Raw genomic sequence first — 20,525 nt, forward strand, 5'->3', positions numbered from 1 at the left:
ATCTCATTTTACTCCAGGAAGAATTACTATCATCAAGAAGTCAACTAATAACAAATACTGGCAGGCTTCAGGGAGAAAAGCAGCTCTGCTACATGGTGGGCGGAACGTAAACTAGTACAACCAACTGACAAGGATCCTCCTGCCTCAGCCTCCCCAGTGCTGGGATTACAGGCATGCACCACCACACCTGGCTTCTTTTGCTTTAAATATAACCAGAGTAGTGACTGGACTGTAAGTTGAAATTCAGGACAGTTGGGTTGGATATAAGAAAGACTTTTTCCTCACAGCGACGATTCTCAGAGTGTGGGAATCTTAAATTCCATGTAAGGCCCAAGATTTACTGTTGCTCTCTTTGACTTTGTAAAGACCCCAGAATTGCAGAACAGGTGATCTGAGATCCTTGCTTCTGTGTAGACAGCCGGACTGCACATCTGAGAATGCATCTCCAAATCCACCTCGGAAACAGTACCCCTGCTGGAGCACTGACAGCTGCCACACAGCCGGCCGGCCACGGTCAGTACATTGTTAAAAACCGCAGCGTTCTCTCCATGCTAGAGGGTTCGCACTTTGAATTTCTACAAGCTTAGAGGAGCTGTCCTTTTTCTAGTTGGGTGTCTAATATAAAAGCTGAACAGAAAATACAATACGTGGTGTACAGTCTGCATGCCAGGCAAACAGATTATTATAATTTACATGGGAAAGGGAATTTTTAGTAATCTACAAGTGCTGCTGATTTTTAAAAGAATGATCATGCTGTATTCCTCGTCAGAGGAAGAACGTAAAGAAATATGTTTTACTTTTGTAAGAAATATGTTTTACTTTCTGAAAAAAAAATGCACAGTAAGCGTGGGAGGAGTCCATCCAGTGCAACCTATGCTCCCCGCCCAGCTCCACTGAGGGTCACCGGCTCTGGGGACCCCCCGAGGCCCCCTCCTCGGATGGCCTGGTGCAGGGAGGCACTTTCCAGGCTGCCGGGCGTTCACCACCTGCAGCCCAGGAGCCCTGCACTGCCCCACTGCCGGCAGCTCCGCGCCTGAGGCTGAGCTGAGCCTCCGCTTCTGACGAGGAGGGTGGCGCAGGGCCCCGATGCCCCGTTTGCACGCGGGACCCCCAGCCGACCTGCTTGCCTCTCAGCGCTGCTGACCGTCTTTCTTGGCCCACTCTCCGAACAGGTGCAGACCTTTTCCTTATTTCCCGGTACAAACAGACTCCGTCTGGAAACGTACCGGAAGGCGCAGGTTTTAAAAATATACCCGAATGATGGGCGGGAGTTACACCAGCTCCTCCCTGACACTTGACGGAGCTGCACAAGGATCTCCGCTCACTTTCATGGGGAAAACTGGACATCTGCTTTCACACTCGTTAGCTACGTGATCACGGGTAAGTGCTTGAAGCTGCCCGAGTCTCCGTAATATAACTAGGATTAAATCAGGTGACCTGTAACGACATCGTGTTACAGTGATCTGCGCACACCCATGTTTACAGCAGCGCAAACCTAACAGTGAATCTTGAAAGCAGCCTGTATTCCACCAACAGGCAAAGGGATACAGAAAACACAGCATTTATACACAATGGAGTACTACTCTGCCATAAAGAAGGATGTCTCTGAGTCATTTGTAGGAAAATGGATGCATCTTGAGACCATCATGTTAAGTGAAGTAAATCAGACGCAAAGCTTACACATCACATAGTTTCGCTTAGAGTATAAATAAAGAACAAAATAAGGTAAGAGGAAGCAGAGAGATAGACCATTCGCAGTAGGGAAGGGGACCAAAGGCGCGGGGAGAAACGGGGAAGGGGAAGGAAAGAAAACTGAGCCGTGCTATGTGCATGCTGTGACTCCCTGCGGGGAACGTAACTGTAACTTATGCATTGCAAACGCGCGCTATAAAACCGCAAGGTAAACCGGAGCCTGCAGGAGCTCAGGAAGCGGCAGTGAATGGGTTTCTCATACTGTGGCACAGAACGAACGGGGTTCCCTCTTCCACCCGCAGCGGGTCTGGGGTCGAGCGGGGCCTTGGCCTTGCCTCAGGCAGCCAGCGCTGAGCTACACCCCGGCCGGGTGAGGCTGAGGTACCGTCAGTGGCGCGGGCTGCAAAGCGCAGCTCTGCAGGGCTGTGTGAGTGTGTGGTCACGGACACGCTGCGTTCAGGCCGGAGGGGGCCGGCATCCAAGCAGGGAAGGTGTGTGTTAGTCTTTAACACACAACCGCCTCCTACCTGTGTCATGGGCTTTGTTACTGTTTTTTTTTTTTTTTTTGGTACCGGGAATCAACTCAGGACCTTGAGCTTGCCAGGTAGGCACTGTGCCACTGAGCTATATCCCCTGCTGCACTTTGTTATTATAGAGCTACACTTGGTACTACACTTTACTATGATATCCCCGGCTGGCCTTCCTGACTCCCCAACGGGCTTGAGTTCACTGACGTTCTGCTCAGGGATCGCTAACACCTTTTGGTTTAAATACCCATGATTTTGGGGTTCCTGGACGTGAATTGGGCCACACAAGGAGTCCTGCTGAAAAGATCCAAGACCAAAAACAGTACAGAACTGCATTAAGTGCAGGTGAAAATCTGGAAACCTTGAGGGTATTATTTTGACCAAACAAAGCCCAAAAATAAAATGCAGCGTAACTTCAAAACAGGGCAAGAAGCAAAGGGCCTTTTCCAGCTGCTAAGCTGTTACGGACACAAACCGTATTAGAAAGTTTGAAAGCTGTGACTCACCCATCATGAAGATAATTTTACATTTCCTCAGATCTTCCACGAGACCTTTAAGATAAGAATAATTTATTGGTTAAAAAAAATACCGCATTGACGTCCTGATTTTACTCATGGTTTGAGAAGTCCAGTCTCAGTTTTGTTCAGTGAGAAGCCTGAACTTGAGCAAACAGGGTAAAGGCTACCGTTAGTAGGCGCTGGTGACTGTTCTAGCCCTATTCCCAGACAGAGGCAATGTAGTTCCATTTTAACACGTGCTACAGTGTTACCTGCTAAAAGTGATGTCATTAAGGCGTATGAATCACAACGCAGGCCAATTTTAAAACTTCTTTCTAAGTGTTCCTAAGTGTCTTAGTTTGGTGTCTTTCACTTTTGCTAATCTCCTTTTTAAGACAGAAGAGTTAATGTGTAAGTAGAACGTCTAAAAGGCAAAGTTTTGACGAAATAGAGCCTGTTTACAACAAATAATGCTCTTTTCCACTTCAGTCAAGATATAAACGTATTTGAGCAACAGTGATGAGTCGATTTGCAGAGAAATGGCAAGTACATGTGAGTCTCAGTAGTATCAAGTGAAACCAGGGCAGGCTCAGGCCCGGGGACAGGGTTAGTGGGTGGCAGAGACATTGGGTCCCCGTGCAGGCTGCGGAGAGGGGTCGGACAAGCCCTGCAGGCTGCTCCCACGCCAGGACCATCTGCAGCGCCTGGGGTGGTGAAGGCCAGTGGTCTCCCTGGGTCTGATTCCGTCCTCACCCTGGCTAGTTTTCGGGGCAGCTCGGCCCAGGATCTGTGAGTGCTGGGTTTGGGTGGCGCTGAGGCAGGAGGGTTCCATAGAGAACTACAAGGCTTCCAGAAAGGTCTCTCCAGTGTGTGGGGGCGAAAACCAAAACCAAAATAGGACTGTGGTTTATGCTTCATATTTATGTCGATGCATAAGATCATTATTCTGACAGTTATAGGACTTCTTTTGTACTGGAATTTTTGGGGGAAGTAGTACCGGGAATTGAACCCAGGAACATGTGCTACATTTCCCCAGCCTTTTAAATTTCCTTTTCTTTTCTTCTTTTGAGGCAAGGTCATGCTAAGTTGTTTAGCGGCCCAGGCTGGGCTTGAACTTGCAACCCTTCTGCCTCAGCTTCCCAGACTGCTGGGAGCAGTGCTTTTACACACAAAATGCTACACATTTGCAGGAATGCATTGAGAAATGAGAAAAAGGGCCAGTTTTGTGGGGTGCTGGAGGTGTGGGCCTGTGCTTGCCTCTTTACGGAGTAGCTGATGGTGAGTGGAAAAATCTCACGTGGTCTGGAGTTTTCCATTAAAAACAGACCCAGTAGTGTCCCCAGCGTGTGGGATGCAGTGGCGTCTCACAGGGCTGAGCAGCTCTGGCTCTATCTGCCGTCTGGAAGTGGCCATGTTGATCACTGTGTGTGTGTACGTATTTTGTATTTTATTTTTTTGGTGTTGGGACTCGAACTCAGGACCTTGTACTTGCCAGGGAGGTGCTGTGCTACTGAGCTGCATCCCTGGCCCCAGATTTTTTTAGGGAGGCAGTGTATATATTTTGGTCTGATTATGTTCTATTTCAGTTTTTTAAAATAGTTAATTTTTAGTTAATGATGGTACATTCATCAGTGTCACCATTACAGATTGCTTTACAGCACTGTTAGTGACATGGGAGCATAATTATGTTATGATATATACACAGTATTGGAGACATTTGCATGTGCATGTATTCTCAATTGTAAAACTAGGTAGATAGCAATACCCTGAAGTGAAATATACTGGAATGTTACTCATGATTATTTATAGGTCGTAAGGTTTTACATGGCTTGTATGTTCCATCTCAAAAAAGTCCACAGTGTGTGTTGAGTTTATAAGCAGGAAAAAGGAAGCTGTATTAAACAATCAATCACTCCACGTCCTGTTGAGACGGAGCTATTTGCACTTTCCTAGGTGACAGGGAAGTTACGGCCCATGTTTATGTGCCTTTCCATGAATCGTCATGATGTCACTTGGTGACTATGACTGTCATATGCTGCCGTTGTCATTACCATCAGATGACACCTTATCTACCACCTCATGCCCATGTATCGATGCAGGGTTAGAGCCGGGGTTGTTTGAAGAGCTTAACTACAATCTTCCCATGTTCACGGTCAATACTATAAACAGAGTTCCGTGAACCGTAATGATAACAACCTGTTTTACAAAGTGGAAATGTTAGAGGTATTTTTTCTAGGGCCAACACGAACCTTTTCTTCTCTGACCAGTCCTAAATTCATATCATTTTATCTACTTTCATTTTCAGGCCTAGCTAGCTGCGAGTAGATTTTTATTTTTGTGAGACTTCTGACAAAAACTACAAGGCACTCCAGTGTTGGTGGTGTTGGATGGGGCCCAAAAGTACCCAGCTGAATGATAGCTATCATATGGGAAGAAGGAGTTTAGTGTTCTAATTCAGTTTGAAGAATGTTGAATTAAGGCCAGACAGCTCTCTTTATTGGAGGACTTGTGGGGGCCTTGCCTTGTTAGGGTTATGTGAATCTCCCAACAACGATGGAAAGTAAAGCACTCCCCAGACATCTCTGAATACCACATCTGCTGTTCTCCAAGCACATTGAGAGTCATGTTCCCAGGACACTAAGAAATGCATCTTTTGGTGACAAAGCCCTTGGTTTTTTCCCTGGACCCAGAGAGAAGAGACCCATCAAATTCTACTCCTAATCTTATTCCTGGCCAAAGGAAGACCACACACTGTTGGTGTTTTATTGTCTTTTAGTGGGTGTGTCATAAAGGAGCCATGCCCAAGGCCCCTGCAACAGCCTCCCTGGTCTGACCAGCAGAGGAACTCACCTCCCTCGGTGTTCTCTGCAAACACGTTCACCGGGCCGTCATTCTGCGAGAGAAGTCACAGCATTAGACCGTAGCACTGACGGTACTGTTTAAGCTCCCTGCCAACATTAACGCATGCGCTTAGGCTTCAACTAGCTCTGTGAGGGACGAACTGCTGAATGAGTCCATGAGGGAAAACGTTTTACAGATGAAGAGGCAGAATTCTACAAGTTAAGCTGCTGAAGCTCACACCCAGTGCAGATTGAAGCCTGAGTCCTCCCTCCGTCCCTGGAATCCATGATTTTTGTAATTAGTAAAGTAATAATTAATATAGTAATAATTAATACAGTTATAATACAGTAAGTGGCTAGGTGTGGTCACAGGTGCTTTATCAGATTTTTAACTAGATGTTCCAATTTCCTGATGGAGTAGCCCATGGAATTTAGGGAAAATTCGTTAAAAAATTATTAAAAGGCATTTTGGTGGATTTTATTTCTGCCTCTGTCTCCATCTACCTTTGGATCCCTCAGCCTTCATGGGGAACCATGTAAGAAGTTTCCAGGTACACAAAAGATGACGTCCAACCACCCAGGTCTGTAGATCCGTACAACAGCCATTTCTTATGCAAAAGTAGAATGCTTTTATCACACACGTGTATGTGTTCAGGATGTAACACTGTAATATACTGTTCTTCCACTTGCCTTTTCACTTGATATATTCTGAAGAACTTTTTAGATCAATGTAGAATGTGCCCAGGAAAAAATGTTCTTGGTCACATAGTATTCCATTGTATGCTTGATACCATAGTTGGCTTTTTTAAAAAAAAACATTTATTTATTTAGCAGTACTGGGGAACTGAACTGGGGCCTTTACTTTTTCTTCTTGTTTTCCTATTGGACAGTTCCTTTTTCACAATCATGTTAAGCCTTTTGCTGCAGCTGTATCTCCAGCAAATGTATTCATTGCTGCAGACGGTCCCTATCACACAGCTATTGAATATATGCAGGTAATGCTAAAAGGAAATCGCTGAGTCCTGTCCCTCACTTTTTTTTAAATTGGGCTTTGGAGACAGGGTCTCACCATGTACCCCAGGCTGGCCTGGAACTTACAGCGATTCTCCTGCCTCAGCCTCCTGAGTGCTGGGATGCAGATATGAACCACCACACCCAGCTTCTCCCTCACTTTAAATTTTTTTTTTATTTTAACAAAAAAAAGATACATGACCTCAAAACAAAATGATAGGAATTTACAATGGTTGCTACATTATATACTGTTAGCTTCAGAGAAGTTGCTCAGTCCACCAGATATAAGAATGTAAGATTGATCAAACAATCAAAGACAATAACAAGTAAAAAACAAAACAGAACAAACAAAACCAGAAAAACCCCCAACCCCCCAAAAAACCAATATTGGAAATGATGCAGAGCTTCACCATACAAGATGGTAGGAGTTCAACAATGGTTCTCATACTGCATATTGTTTTCAGATCCGTTGTGCTGATTACCAAATTCAAGCGTGCAGCATTGGTCAAGAAAAAAGAAAATTTTAAGCACTGACTGTTCCTTTCAATAAACCACAGACATCAGCCATACACCTATTCCCGCTATCCTTATATAGACATATAAATTTTTTTCATTTGAAAAAACCAAAATAACAAAGACAAATACATAAACCAAACAGCATAGAGAGTAATTAAAATGATACAGAAGTTCAAAACATGGTGATAAGATATTAACAGTGGTTGTTATATTACTTAATATCATCTTCAAAATGGTTGCACATATAGCCAGATTTAGGCATGCAAGCCTGATTAAACAATTACACATTAACAGTTCCTTTCAATAAACCAACAGATATTAGTAGTACAATCATCCTGGCTGTCCTGTGTATACATAAACATATTTTTTCCCTCTTCTTTCATTTTCCTCTCCCCTCCTTCACCCTAGTTGCTCCTTCCTATTTGAACAGTGTCTTTTCCCTTCCACAGTATCTATTATACCTTCCAGATTTTATTTACTCTTTCAGGTTCCTATAGTATCCCCCTCACTTTTGAATATTACTGTTAGGATATCAGATCACACCCACCCGACAGCTATGCCGCATTGGATCTTTCTTGTGTGGTGTCACGTCTTGGGAGTGAGAGAGAGGTCAAGCTGGACCAGGGCACCACGCCAGGGAAAGGCCTGTGGGACCTCCGTTTGGCCCCTTGCTATCCACTGCTCTCAGTTATAGTCTCCTGTTTGCCCAGTCGCTTTGACCAGGAGCCCTGTCTTTATTTCCATGACATTGCTGACAGTAAACAGGTTTTGGGGGCAAAGCCGCTGTCATGAGCTGCTAGGAATAAGCTGACAGGAAAGCCAGGCAAGTGGGACGTCTGACTGCAGGGAATTATTTTCCAGTGACAATCAATACATCTCATGGTGTCCACGTGAATCTTTTGTAAATAAAATTAACCTTACACCAGCACACACACACACACACACACACACACACACACACACACACACACATTCTTTCAGTTTTGGAAAAAAAAAGATGTCAAGCAGCCCCTAAATCTTGTACTAAACCGGGATGATTGTACACTCTTGTAATCCCAGCACTTGGGAGGCTGAGGCAGGAAGATCACCATGAGTTCAAGGCCAACATGAGCTATCTAGTGAGTTCAGCATGAAATGCATAGTGAGCCCCTATCTCCAAAACCCAAATCAATCAGTCAGTCAGTCAGTCAGTCAGACAGTGAACCTTGCTTCTTTTCCAGTGCTCCGTGCGCTGTGCAGAAAAGGCACTCATTCGGAAGCTCATCCTGCCACGCCGGAGGGGCTTTACGGCCGGTGCTTGGGGCCTTATCTTCAGGGCGCGTCCCTTGGGAAACCCCGTGCCTCGTCCCCCCACTCCACCCCGGGAGCCGTGGGCCACCGCTGGGTCACACACCTCCTTTCGGCGTGGCACCTAAATCTCCGGCTCGGCAGGGAGCAAGAGACCCCGGTGACTTTCCACAGCAGGCCACGATGGGGGCTACTAAACCTCCGGAGCGACAAGATAGTACAGACAGACAGACAGGCAGCCTCCACGTAACAGCCTCCACCGTTTACAGCTCGGCAGTGCGGAGCAAGCTGCACCCGCGGGGATGCGGCAACACCGGGACAGCGGCGGCCGCATCTTGAGGCCGCTCAGCCCCGCGGGCTCCGCAGGGCTCGGTACTGGCTGGCGAGAAGCCCAGGGTCCTGCGGAAGGGGCGCGCTCCGAACCTCAGCGCGGGGTCAATGGCGTTTAGGGAAACGGCGGGTCCGGGCCACGGATCTGCTCGGGCTTCTCCCGCTCTCTCCGAAGTTCAGCCGGAGCTGCGAGCTGCCCGCGTCCACCGCGTGGTCTCTGTGTGCGCCCGTGCTGCCCACAGCTGCGTCTGCAGAGCAGCTGTCCTTGCAGGAGAGTGGCTGATCGCCGAGTGACTGCTGTGTGTTCCTTTGGCATCACAGTGCCCGTCACTGCAATCTTCCGATGTGCAAGTCTGGTCACTTCACTCCAAAGTCCTTGAATGACTGAATTTTATTTTATTTTTTTTATCTTTTTTGTCTTTTTGAGACAGGGTCTCGCTATGCAGTTCAGGCTGGCCTTGAGCTCACTTTGTAGCCCAGGCTGGTCTCAGACTCGCAAGGATCCTCCTGCCTCAGCCTCCCGAGTGCTGGGGTTACAGGCCTGCGCCACCGTGCCAGGCTGGCAGGCAAACGTGGAAAACTAGAAACACAGCTCCGTTTTGTCAGAAGCGAGGAGACTGGTGGTTGGGAAATGTTTTTAGTGTTTACAGTTCTCTTTTTAAAGCCTGTTTTTGGTTTAAGTAATGGGCAGTTTGGGAAAAACAAAGAATGTCCCGGAAGCGGTGTGTCTCTCAGCAACACCCAGAATGTAGTCTGTGGCATTTCCCCTTCGCATGCGGTGAGGGACAGTGAGGGGCCGGCTGCTTCGCAGCTGCCTGTATCACCCAGTGAGTGGGGAGGAAAGGGTGGGCCCTGGGCTCACCTTCCTCCTGCCGGGCTGGACTGCAGGTTCTATATACGAGCCGCTTCCCACCGGGCTTTACAGAGCTGGTTCTCTGAGAAAAAGGGCATTTTTCTTCTTTTATGTATCCATTGAAATGTTGGTGTCCCTAATAAAAAATGTAAACGATATCTCGATGTTTTCTTGCAAGTTTCTCTTTCACCCTCTCAAATATGTGCTGATTCCACTTTTTGCTAGAAAATTTGGGGAGAAACACTTCGATCTTGTGGTCATTCATCAAACGCCTGCCACTCTTCAGAAGGGCTCTGTGTGGCTGGGGGTTTACAGGAAGAGGGGAACTTCCCACTCTGCTTTCTTCGCATCTAAAGTTAACGCTGGCCACGAAGTCGCAACTGGCTCGAGGCTGACCGAGGAGAGTTACTCGGCGCTTAAGTTCCCGCTTTCGGTTCTCTGTAGAGTGGAAATAAAATGGCTCAACATCAACCATAAGGCATTACGGAGCCGCAGGCCTGGCTCTCGCGCTTTTGTGTGGGGCTTGTAGAATGGGAAGTCAGATTTATTACTAAAATAAAACAGTCTGTACGTGTTCATGGACCCAGGGCCTCCAAGACGTTTTGCCTTCTTTTTCTTGTGTGCAGTAGGCGCTCACCCTCGAGTGTGTGACCTTGGTCAAGAAGAGAAAGAGGAAGTGCTGACGGTGTGCTGGTTCCAGGGCTGGGCTCCGAGCGCCCCGTGGCCTCTGTTGTTCCTTGGTCTCCCCCAGAGTGACCAGCCCGAGCGACCTGACTGAGGATGCGACAGCACGTGGACCACGCTTTGCGTCCTCCTGCCGGAGCACCTGCAGAATCCCCCCTTTCCTGGAGAAATCTGTCTCACTGCTAAGGCCTTTCAGTGGTGGACCGAGGCCCACAGGTGTTACAGAAGTCCTTAGTGAAAGTGAGCCGGTCATACACGCCAATCACACCAACAGCACGTGTTCACGGCAACCCCTGGATGAGTCCCAGGTTAAATAACTGGGTACAGGAGCTGGGCAACACCCAAAGCTGGGGCGTGTGAGTGAGCTGAGCTTGGCCAAGCCCAGCCAACCCTAGCGTCCAGCCCTAGCATCTCCAGGGATATATAAGTGACTGTTGTCTAAGTCCCTAGGTTCCAGGCAATGACACAGAGAGAGTCAAAAGAATACACAGCACTTCTTGTTCTGAGATGATATTTGAAAATCCCTTCGCCCAAGGACTTTCTATTTTGGAGCTGCTGTAATTTTCCCAAGACAAAGCTGATGACAGCTGGCAGAGTGGTTTCCCGAGTGACCCAGCCTCGACTGGACAGATTACTTGGGAGGCAGTCTTTGTATCTCCTCTTTGAAGAGCAGCATTTGACTGTCTTCTGAAAAGCCTCTGGCAAGGAGTACCTGGGGGGTGTTTAAAAGGCTCCATGGCACGCACTTATCCACTGCTCTAACTGCAGCAGGTGCAGGGGCCAGAGAAAGCAGTCTGCTCTTTCCTACTTCTACAAGCCGCTCAGGATGCTGCACAGGAAAAGAAGTGTCGGGAGAAAGAAAAGAGGCTCAGATCAAACAATCCCAGGTGCGAGTTATCCCTAACAGTCAGGAAATCCAGCAGGCAGTGCTGGATCCTTGCCATTGAGAGAAGGCAGCCCTTTCCCTATGGTGACCAGCTGGAGGCTTGGCCTGCAGGCACGGCCGCCAGGGACAGTTCCGCAGTTGTGCACTGCACAACTATCTTTGGCCAAGAGGTTGAGTGGAAGCTGAGTCCACTCACCAGTCTTTGCGTCCCCAAGGGACATGTGTGCCGAGAGGGGGTGTATGTCTAATTTGCACAGAGGTACCACATGGCCACCTGTGGAAGGCCTTGATGTGACGCGTGACTGATTTTTTTTTTTTTCCATTTGAAATATGCCCTAGAGAGAATAAAGAATAGGGGTGCCCAGACTGGAGTTTTACAGGTTTGGCGAACGCACGTCCACCGTGTTGTTCAGCTGCTTACCCTGTTGCAAAAAAAAACGTGCGCACCCGCCCTTTGAAGGCCAGTGGGGGTGTTTTAAGGTGGAACCAACCCTTTACACCCTCACCTCTTCGTGTCTTTACATACACAAAAATTAAAGAATTAGGTTCTACCTTAGATCACCATCAAAAACACTGGCTGGGCTCATGCCTTTCACCCGTAAAATAAGTCTTTATCTTTCTATGGGTGGCACACATTTTTTTGCAAAGCAAGGTGAGGACAGAATTTTTAATAAAGTCACAAATTCCACGGGATTACACCGCCCAAAACACATCAAGCTTCCCACATTCAAGCCGCAGCACCTCCCTCCCCCACCTCCACGTCTGAGGGTGTGCTTTTAACCTGCTGCGTAATAAATCCACATATGTCTCTAAGAAATAAAGAAAAATAAAGAACAGTTCTACAGAAGAGTAAATATGGAGATTATGCCACAGATTTGACACATTAGTACAGGATATATATTTTAAAAAATCAGGGATGGAATTACCATATGTGAACTACCATATGTGATCTTTAAAATAATAATGTTATTAATTATTCCTATTTTGCTGTTGTTTTGGAGACAGGGTCTCTACATAGTCTACACTGGCCTTCAACTTATGCAGCCCAGTTGGCCTCAAACTCCTGGCGATCCTCCTGCCTCAGCCTCCCGAGTGCGGGGATTAATGGCGTGTGCCACCACACCGAGCAAAATAATTATTATTTTTTTTAACTACAAATAGTTTTTACTTTTGCACATTGGTCTGCGCTCAGTCTTACTCCTCCACCGGGGAGGGCGCGCTCCAGAGACCTGCGCGCGCTGCGGGAGGTGAACGAAGGAAAGCCGACCTCTGGCGCGGCCTCCCGTGCAGGGAGGTGCGCGGCGGGCGTGTGGTGCACGCGGGGCAGGAGGCTTGCGCTGGGCCGCACGCCCGCATCCGAGTCAAGGTGGGCCCGCGGAAACCACGGCTTCGTCGGTAGATCTCCGCTCAGGTTCACGTGGCGCCTTACTCAGTTCTTTCCTGCTCCCTGCGGTGCCCGGCGCAGCGCCCTCCGTCCGGCCGCCGCGGCTCGGGGTGATGGCTGCGGGAGGGGGCGGCTGTCCCGCCGCGAGGCCCACTGTGCCCGGACCAGGGCTTGGTGTCGGCTTGCGCGCCCTGATTCTGATCACGTCAGTACACGCACGTTAAGCATGGGGGCCTGTGCAAAGCGAGGCGCGAGGAAGGCCACGCGGGGCCTCTGGTCTGCCCTGGGGTCCGGGCCACGCGGAGAAGGGGAGCGTGGGCGCGGCGCGGCAGACACGGTGTCCCACGCGAGTGCGGCCAGAGGGCCAGCAGGAGGACGCCGGAGAGCCGCCATCTGGGAAGCCACGCGGTCCCCGCGCGTTTTTACAGAAGCCGCCCTGGAGCACGCGGGCGCGCAGCGGGGCTCGTGTCCTACGGCCGGTGGGTGCTCAGAGGAGACGGGAGCGTCGCGAGCGCTCTGCAAATAGTAAGCTCCCGCGTGAAAGCGAGTCCTCGCTCCCATCCCCTCTGCTCGGCAGTCTGTCCGGCAGGAGCCACGGTTCGAGTCTTGTTCAAGGCCCCGCGGGAAGCTTGGGCTCAAACCCCCAGCGCTAGAACCCAGCCCGCAGCCCGCCTCCTCCTCCCACACGCCTGGCCACCTTAAAATCCTTTCCAAGTGGCCTCCAGTGGCAGCAGGACGGAAGCAGTGCCATCCAGGGGCGCTGTGCGGTGACTCTGACCACCAGGCGCTGCGAGACCGCCCCAGGGAGAGGGTGGACGGGCGTGCGGACTACAGCGCAAAGCGAAGGGCTGCCGGGCCTTCGGCAGCCTTGGGGGAACAGAACTCACAAAACATATTCCATTTTCTCCCTTTTAAAAAAGAATCCTAAGCTCAAGAGCAGCTAGAGTCCATGTATTTCTTCATGTCTTCACGTAGTTGAGCAGTTCCCATGGTAACTCCGGAACAGGCTATCCATTCCCTTCCATGGATTGCGGAGACGCGTTTTCCACCCACCGAAAGCTGCAGCAAGATCTTTAGAAAGGTGGTCTTGAGCGGTTGCTTTCTTTTTCCAGCCCGGTGTCAGCACTCTCTCTGGGGGACCCTCAAGCGGCAGCCCTTCCCTTTCATGAAGGGGAGACATGCAATCCGGGGAGACAGGGTTTGCAAATGTCACGGTCTCGGACCCGCAGGCAGGTGCCATTCAACTTCACAGCGCGCAGGGACTGTCCTACCCCGCCGGCTGGCTCCCTAGCTTATGTGTCCCTGTCTGCTACCACAGTCCTCCTGGCAGTCCCTGGATATGTGCCACCATTTACCCAGCCTGTGTCCTTACTTAGAGCAACCTTCCTGCCCTTTCCTTAAAACTCTCATCTCAAGACTCAGGTCATGCCCCTTCCCTGCATGGGCGTGATCTCCCCCCAGTGTGCCTGCAAAGCCTGTCTTAGCCCAACGATGGCATGCGCATAGGACTTTACGCTCATCCCCAGCGTGAATGGTGTTCATTTTCATCTGTCACAGCCTGGAACACAGGTGGGTTCCAGGTGGAGTAAGTGGCCCCCGCTGCACTTGGTGACACTTGTATCATTTCTCAATGAAGCAGACAATCTACTGTTCCCTTCCCAGAGAGACCCGGGCCCCAGACGATCAGACAGGAGTGCACCTGAACCAAGCCTGGACGGTGAACATCCTTTCCTGGAAATTTAGACCGAGAGAGCCTGGCCTCCCTGAGCGCTGGGCCAGTTGGTAGATGGACCCATGGAAAAGTGATTAGCAAAGGCCTGCAGAGAGAGAGGAGGAGGGAAATAGAGAAAGTAGCAGACAAACAACGATGGAATCTTAATGGCTGTTCAGCAGTGGATTCCGCTTTGTCTGTAGGGCTCAGGTGCACTCTTCCCTGGTTCTATGAGCGGTTCCAAAAGAGTACACAGTGCATTTAGAACATTTTTTCCTTTTTGCTGAAGCTAGCGTGAACAGGCTTTTGTGATCTGCAAACAAAAGAATCTTAACGAAGACACTCGCATAATGAAGGAACTCTGTTTTTAGAACTCTTGTCTTTCCCAGGAGAGTGACACCTTTGAAAGCAATGACTAAGTGAATCTTAATTAGATGTTGTACCCCCAAATCTTGCACAGTCCCCGACACTGGGTCAATGTACAATATGTGCTCGCTGGACTGACGTGCTGACATTCTCTTGAATCCAATGCGATGATGTACAAAAGCCATGAAGCACTCAGCGAGAACCGAAGTTATTGTCACTGGACTAACTGTGCTGAGCTCTGCCCCTCGCTCAGTCCTCCCACGAGGAGAAAGGGGTTTTAGGGACTTCTGCGTCTGCTCAGAAGGCAGGGGAGAGGAGGAGGGCGCTAGCTGCCAGCCATCCCCCAACATACGAGGGAAGATGAGGGTCTCCTCCGGTGACTGTAACGTCTCAGAAACATTCCACTCATTCACGCTCACCTAATTCATATTTACAATAATCCCGTTAGAACGTGGATTCCTTGCATGCCACAAAGAGGAGAATTTGGTGCTAAATTGTAAATATGGCAACATAATTAAACTAGTCACAATTTTTTTTTTTTTTTTTTTTTCTAGTACCAGGAATCAAACTCATGACCTTGCGCTTGCCAGGCAGGCACTGTGCCACTGAGCTAAATCCCCAGCCCTAGTCACAAAAAATTTTAAGATAACCTTAAGCACTGCAGAAGTTTGTTTACACAGGGCTCAGGCAAACGGCTTTTCTTCATTAAAACAGGGATCACATTAGTAATAACTACCTTCTCAGCCTATCGCGAGAACTCTTTTAAGGCAGTATATTTATTGAATATGACTCTGAAATTGAGACTTTGGAAATCTATAAAACATCCAAGTGATTTTGTTTGGTTTTACACAGTTATTTAAAAATGGAGATGGAGAAACACATTTATTAATATTGAAAAAGACTCATATCATATGACATGAAGAGATGTGTAGCCACATAACAGATATCCAGTGATCTCATTTTTATAAACAATTTATACAAGAATTTGTAATAAAAATTTAAACGTTCATATGTTACATAATGTGCTTAACCTTGGGTGGTTAGTTAGATGATTTTCCTTCTAAATGTTGTATTTTACATTAGGATAAGAGCTTATGGGAAAGTAAGAAATAGTCCTAAAAGCAGAAAGTCCAAAATGCTTTGCTAGACTCCTCTTTGTCCTCCCATGAAGACAACTTTATGTTCTTCAAATAATGTGCCAGGACATTTTCACTGCCCTGGGAGTCATCTGAAACCAGGCTGGACTGCAGTGCGCTCTCGGGATCCGCAAAGGAACTTCTGATACACAGTGTCCATGGCCTTTCTCCTCTTGTTACTGGGACCAATTTTTTTTTTTTTTTTTTGTTTTTTTTGTCTTTTTGAGACAGGATCTTGAGACAGTTCAGGCTGGCCTTGAGCTCCCTTTATAGCCCAGGCTGGTCTCAAACTTGCAATTATTCTCCTGCCTCAGCCTCCTGGGATTACAGGTGTGCACCACCACGCCCATCTTGGGACTAATATTTGTGAACAAACAAATGACTGCACGTTCTAATCTAAGGAAGGAATAGATTCATATACAAAAAGTCACTCGTTCTTTTCTCACATTTGCTATTATTCTAAGTACCTTTCGTTTGATTTCCCTTTAGCGCTGATGCCAGAAATAACAGAATCTCTTATCCACACCTTTGCTTATCTTGTGTCTATGGCAACCCATTTTGTAAGGTCTGATTCACTTTATTAGCATCCATTAGACACAGTCCCGCTGTCTGAAAATGTTCTTTATTTTTGTATTGATGACTCCTTTCTTAATAACATTTCTATTCCTGGGGCAAGTCCAGAACTATCGAGTGTCTGAGGTGCCCGATGTATCGTGAGCCTGAAGTGATGTTCTGCTCTTTATAAGACCGTAGGACCTAGAGCTTAACAGGGTTCACTGAGCACCGTGTTTGCCCTCAACATTACACTACATACTCGATCCAGTGCTGCAAAACGTGTACTAATAGAAACAAAAGATTATACAGCCTGTTTCTTGAAAATATGATATGATTCAGAAGTCACAGACATTAGTTGTAACTACTGCCTTGAGTAAGAAACGTGGTGAAGCTAAGCATTATCGCTTCTTCCTGGCCCCATGTCCCACGCCCGCTATGAGTGATGAGGGCCACCGTCCACCGGGACTGTACGCCAGGCACCATGCTGCGCGGCGCAGAGCTGCATCCTGCCCAGTGATGCCCATGATTGCTGGTTCCATGTGCGGTTCTGAAAGTGTGGTGCCTGGACCATCAGCACCCCTGGGAACTTATTAGCAATACAGACACCCTCAGCCCACTGATGAGCAACTGCAGAGGTGCGGGCCAACGCCCCATCTTCTCACCCAGATGATTTCGGTGCTCCCCCAGCCCTAAGAATAACCGGGTTAATGGACCAGGAAAGACGGACTTGCTTCTGCCTCTGTGACTGGTCCAGCCTACAGGGGTAGAGGTGGTGTCGGACCATTCAGCAGGTTGTGACAGATTCCCAGGCTGGCTACTGCATTTCACAGGCAGTAGAGGCAAATAAGGGCCTAGGTCATTGGGAACTTGTATGGAGTTGGAAATTAATTGTAAGGGTAGAAACAAGCCCGCAAAGGGGTTTTTAAGGGAGAGTCATCAAATTAAATCAGTGCTTTAGCAGGATAACTGCAGCTCTTCGGGGAGAAGGAATGGGTTAGACCAGAGGACAAGGACTCCAGGTCTTCGTGCTCAGGAGAGGGGTTAGGGGTGGAAGATGGATCAGCAACTCTGCTCACAGTTGTGTTCCCTAGGTGAGACACAGGAAGTTACTTGCTTGCAAAAAGACAAGGACATCTCTGCATTCTGTCATTGGACCTCCACGGAGAGGTGACCGGTCTTTCCTATCTATTCAGCCAGCCATGTCCACTCCCTCACCCTCAGAAGCAGCAAACTTGTCACCTTATTGGGAAAGGCAATGCTGCATGGGTGATTAAGGATCTTGAGATGGGAGATGTTTCTGGTTATCTGGGGACAAAGTGTAATCACAGGGCTCCTTAAAGAGAGAGGTAGGAAGTCAGTGTCAGAATGGAGATGGAAAGAAGAGGGGGAGAGAGAGAGAGAGAGACAAACAGACAGACACTGTGGTGCTGCTGCTGGCCTTGAGATGGTTCTGTTAGTTACTTTTCTCTTATTGCTGAGACAAAATATCCAACACCCAAAGTTAAAGGGGAAAGGTTTATTTAGCTCACAGTCTGTGGAGGTTTCACTCCACACTCCGCTGGCTCCAAGGCAGAGTGGCACATGGCAGAGGGCAACAGTATGCGGCAGTGGAAAACAGCAAAAGCAACAACAGCAAAAAGGGGAGACAAGCCCCTTTCTGTCCCTTATGTTATATCCAGCCTACCAGGGTTAGAGCGGTGCCAGTCCAATCAGTGGACTGATATAGCAATCACGTTCCCTTAATCCCAGCCTTGCACACTCTAGATGTCCTATGACCACAGGAAGCTTTGGGGGGACATCTAGATACAAACCATAACAACGGTGGAAGGGGAAGGGGCCACAGGCTAAGGGACACAATAGCCCCTAGTGGTGGGCAAAGGCAAGGAAACTGGGTCCTCCCCTCCTCCCCTCCAGAAGGAAGGGGTCCTGCTAAGTTGGCTCCATGACTTCTGTCCTGAAGACCTGCCAGATGATAAACTCGTGCTAAGTCATGAAGTTGTCAGTCATTCGTCAGAGCCGATGGGAAGCAAATCCACTGCCTGCTCGAGCTGGACCAAGGCCCCCCGCTTGGACGTGCCTCCTGGTCTGGCAGCCTCTGTGCACACAGAGCTGCTGGACGCCTCATCTTGGTGTAAGTGGGCAGCTGTGGAGCTCAAAACTTAGGAGGAAACACAGGAAAGACAGAGCGCTACATAAACAAACACAAAATAAACCCAAAGGAAATACAAATAGTGGATGAAGTAAATTAAGAAAGCAATCGAACCATTATTTTAAGAAAGATATATTACATCCATACAATTTTAAAAATATCATAGTGAGAGAAAGGAACACATAAGAAGATGCTCTTGAAAATTAAAACTACAATGGCTAAAATAAATTCAGCAAAAAGCAGTTATGGAATTTCCCAGAAAGCAGAACACAGTGGAAAATTTAAGAGGGGAAGAATGAAAGGATCAATTCCGGAAGCTTAACGTGAGATTCTAAAAAGCAGAAACAAGAAGAGAGGATAGAAAAAGACGAAAGAAAAAGAAAACACAGTAAAATGTCCCCAGGCGAAGCACCTGGGTCTTCTCATTGAAAATTCACACGAAGCGCCCTGCCCTGTAGCCCAAAGTGATCGACACAAAGACATGTCTCAGGACACTGCAGACCCCAGGCAGAAGAAAGGATGAACGTCCTGGAGGTGGGGGAGACACAGGTCACAGCGACAGAGTCACTGTCAGTCAGAACAGTGCCCGATTCTGTAGCCTGACCCGGCTGAAGACAAAGGCCCGGCACCTTCAGCATCTGGAGAAAAACTTATGTCCATGCAAAGATAAGACCCAGGCAACTTATCAGAGAACAACTGATGTCCACGTGAAGATGAGACCCAGGTAAAGTACAGAGAATTACAAGGGAAGAATAAAGCCATCCAGTAATGGAAAATGTGCAAACATTTTCATCCTCCATTGACTTGAAAATCTTTCTTGAGGGGCTGGGGATTTAGCTCAGTGGTACAGCGCCTGCCTGGCAAGTGCAAGGTCGAGAGTTTGATTCCTGGTACCAAAAAAACAAAAACAAAATCTTTCTTGCATGTGTGCAGCACGTAGTGAGTACACTCATGGTGGGGAGTTTGAATAACAGCCTAGTTCTTTTCAGTTCCTCTCCCCTCCCTCTTTCCTCCATTCCTTGGTTCCCTTCCCTTCTGCAAAAGATCTGTCTCCCTGTTTCCAATGATCTATCTTTTACATTGCTCTTTACTTTCTTTATACTTTGGATTCTGTCTTATTGAGACAGGGTCTCAATATGCAGTTCGGTTGGCCTTGAGCTCACTTTGTAGCCCAGGCTGGTCTTGAACTTGGAATGATCCTCCTGCCTCAGCCTCCCGAGTGCTGGGATTCCAGGCGTGAACTACCACGCCTGGCAATACTTTGGATTTCCCTTGGAACAGAAACCATGCAATATTTAAGTGCGGGTGTCTGATTTATTTCACTTAACATTATGGTCTCAAGGTGCATCCACTGTCTTACAGACAACCCCAGTTTACTTTCTTTATGGCAGAGCAGTGCTCCATTGTGTATAAATATCACATTTTCTTTGTTCATTCACCTGTTGATGGACACAGAGGCCACTTCCCAGCCAAGGACTTTCTAAAGGAAGCTACTCTGGGATGCGTTCTAGCGACGCAAGAGAGAGGAAGTCGTCAGAGCCCAGGTCCGGGAGAGGGGCTCAGACGGGTGCAGGAACAGGCACTCCACCAACCTCCCCGAAGGCTGCCGGGGCACAGGGAAGGGCAGCCCTCCACTTCTGCGCGTCCCTGCCCTCCACCCCTCTGCGTTCCTCGCGGCTCCTAGGAGCCAGGGTGGCCGGCAGCCTCCTTCCCAGAGCAGGGAGTGCGGCCGTCAGCTTTGGCTAAGAGGAACAGGAGACAGACCTCTCACACCAGGAAGGGATCTAGAGATGGAGTCGGGGCGGGGAGGAGAAGTTAAAAGGATTAAAATGTGGTGTGTGCCTGGACCAGCTTCCCAGAAGGATGCATTCATTGTATAGAGCAGACATTTAGTAAAAACATTTTACAAAGAAAAACATTTTTAAAAAATCATGAGACACCCAGGCAGCCAGGAGAACTGGTCACTGGACCCACACACAAAACTGCTCCTTTCTGTGGGAAATGAGAAGGGAAAGAAGGGCTGGGGATTTAGCTCAGCGGCAAAAGCGCCTGCCTGGCAAGCGCAAGGTCGTGAGTTCGGTTCCCGGTACCGGAGAAAAAC

General features: G+C 48.3%; 1 protein-coding gene across 1 annotated transcript in view; it reads right to left on the reverse strand.

Moving 5' to 3' along the window:
• Nucleotides 1-20,525, reverse strand: part of Ak5 (adenylate kinase 5) — a gene marked incomplete at its 5' end in the record, with an annotated part of 209,082 nt that overhangs the window by 18,489 nt on the left and 170,068 nt on the right. Inside the window, 2 exon segments of the mRNA XM_005385219.2 lie at nucleotides 2,726-2,770; nucleotides 5,567-5,609. Coding sequence (XP_005385276.1) covers nucleotides 2,726-2,770; nucleotides 5,567-5,609 — 88 coding nt within the window.

This window comes from Chinchilla lanigera, unplaced genomic scaffold, assembly GCF_000276665.1.
Source record: "Chinchilla lanigera isolate Chin_1 unplaced genomic scaffold, ChiLan1.0 scaffold00022, whole genome shotgun sequence".
Classification (NCBI taxonomy): Eukaryota; Metazoa; Chordata; class Mammalia; order Rodentia; family Chinchillidae; genus Chinchilla; species Chinchilla lanigera.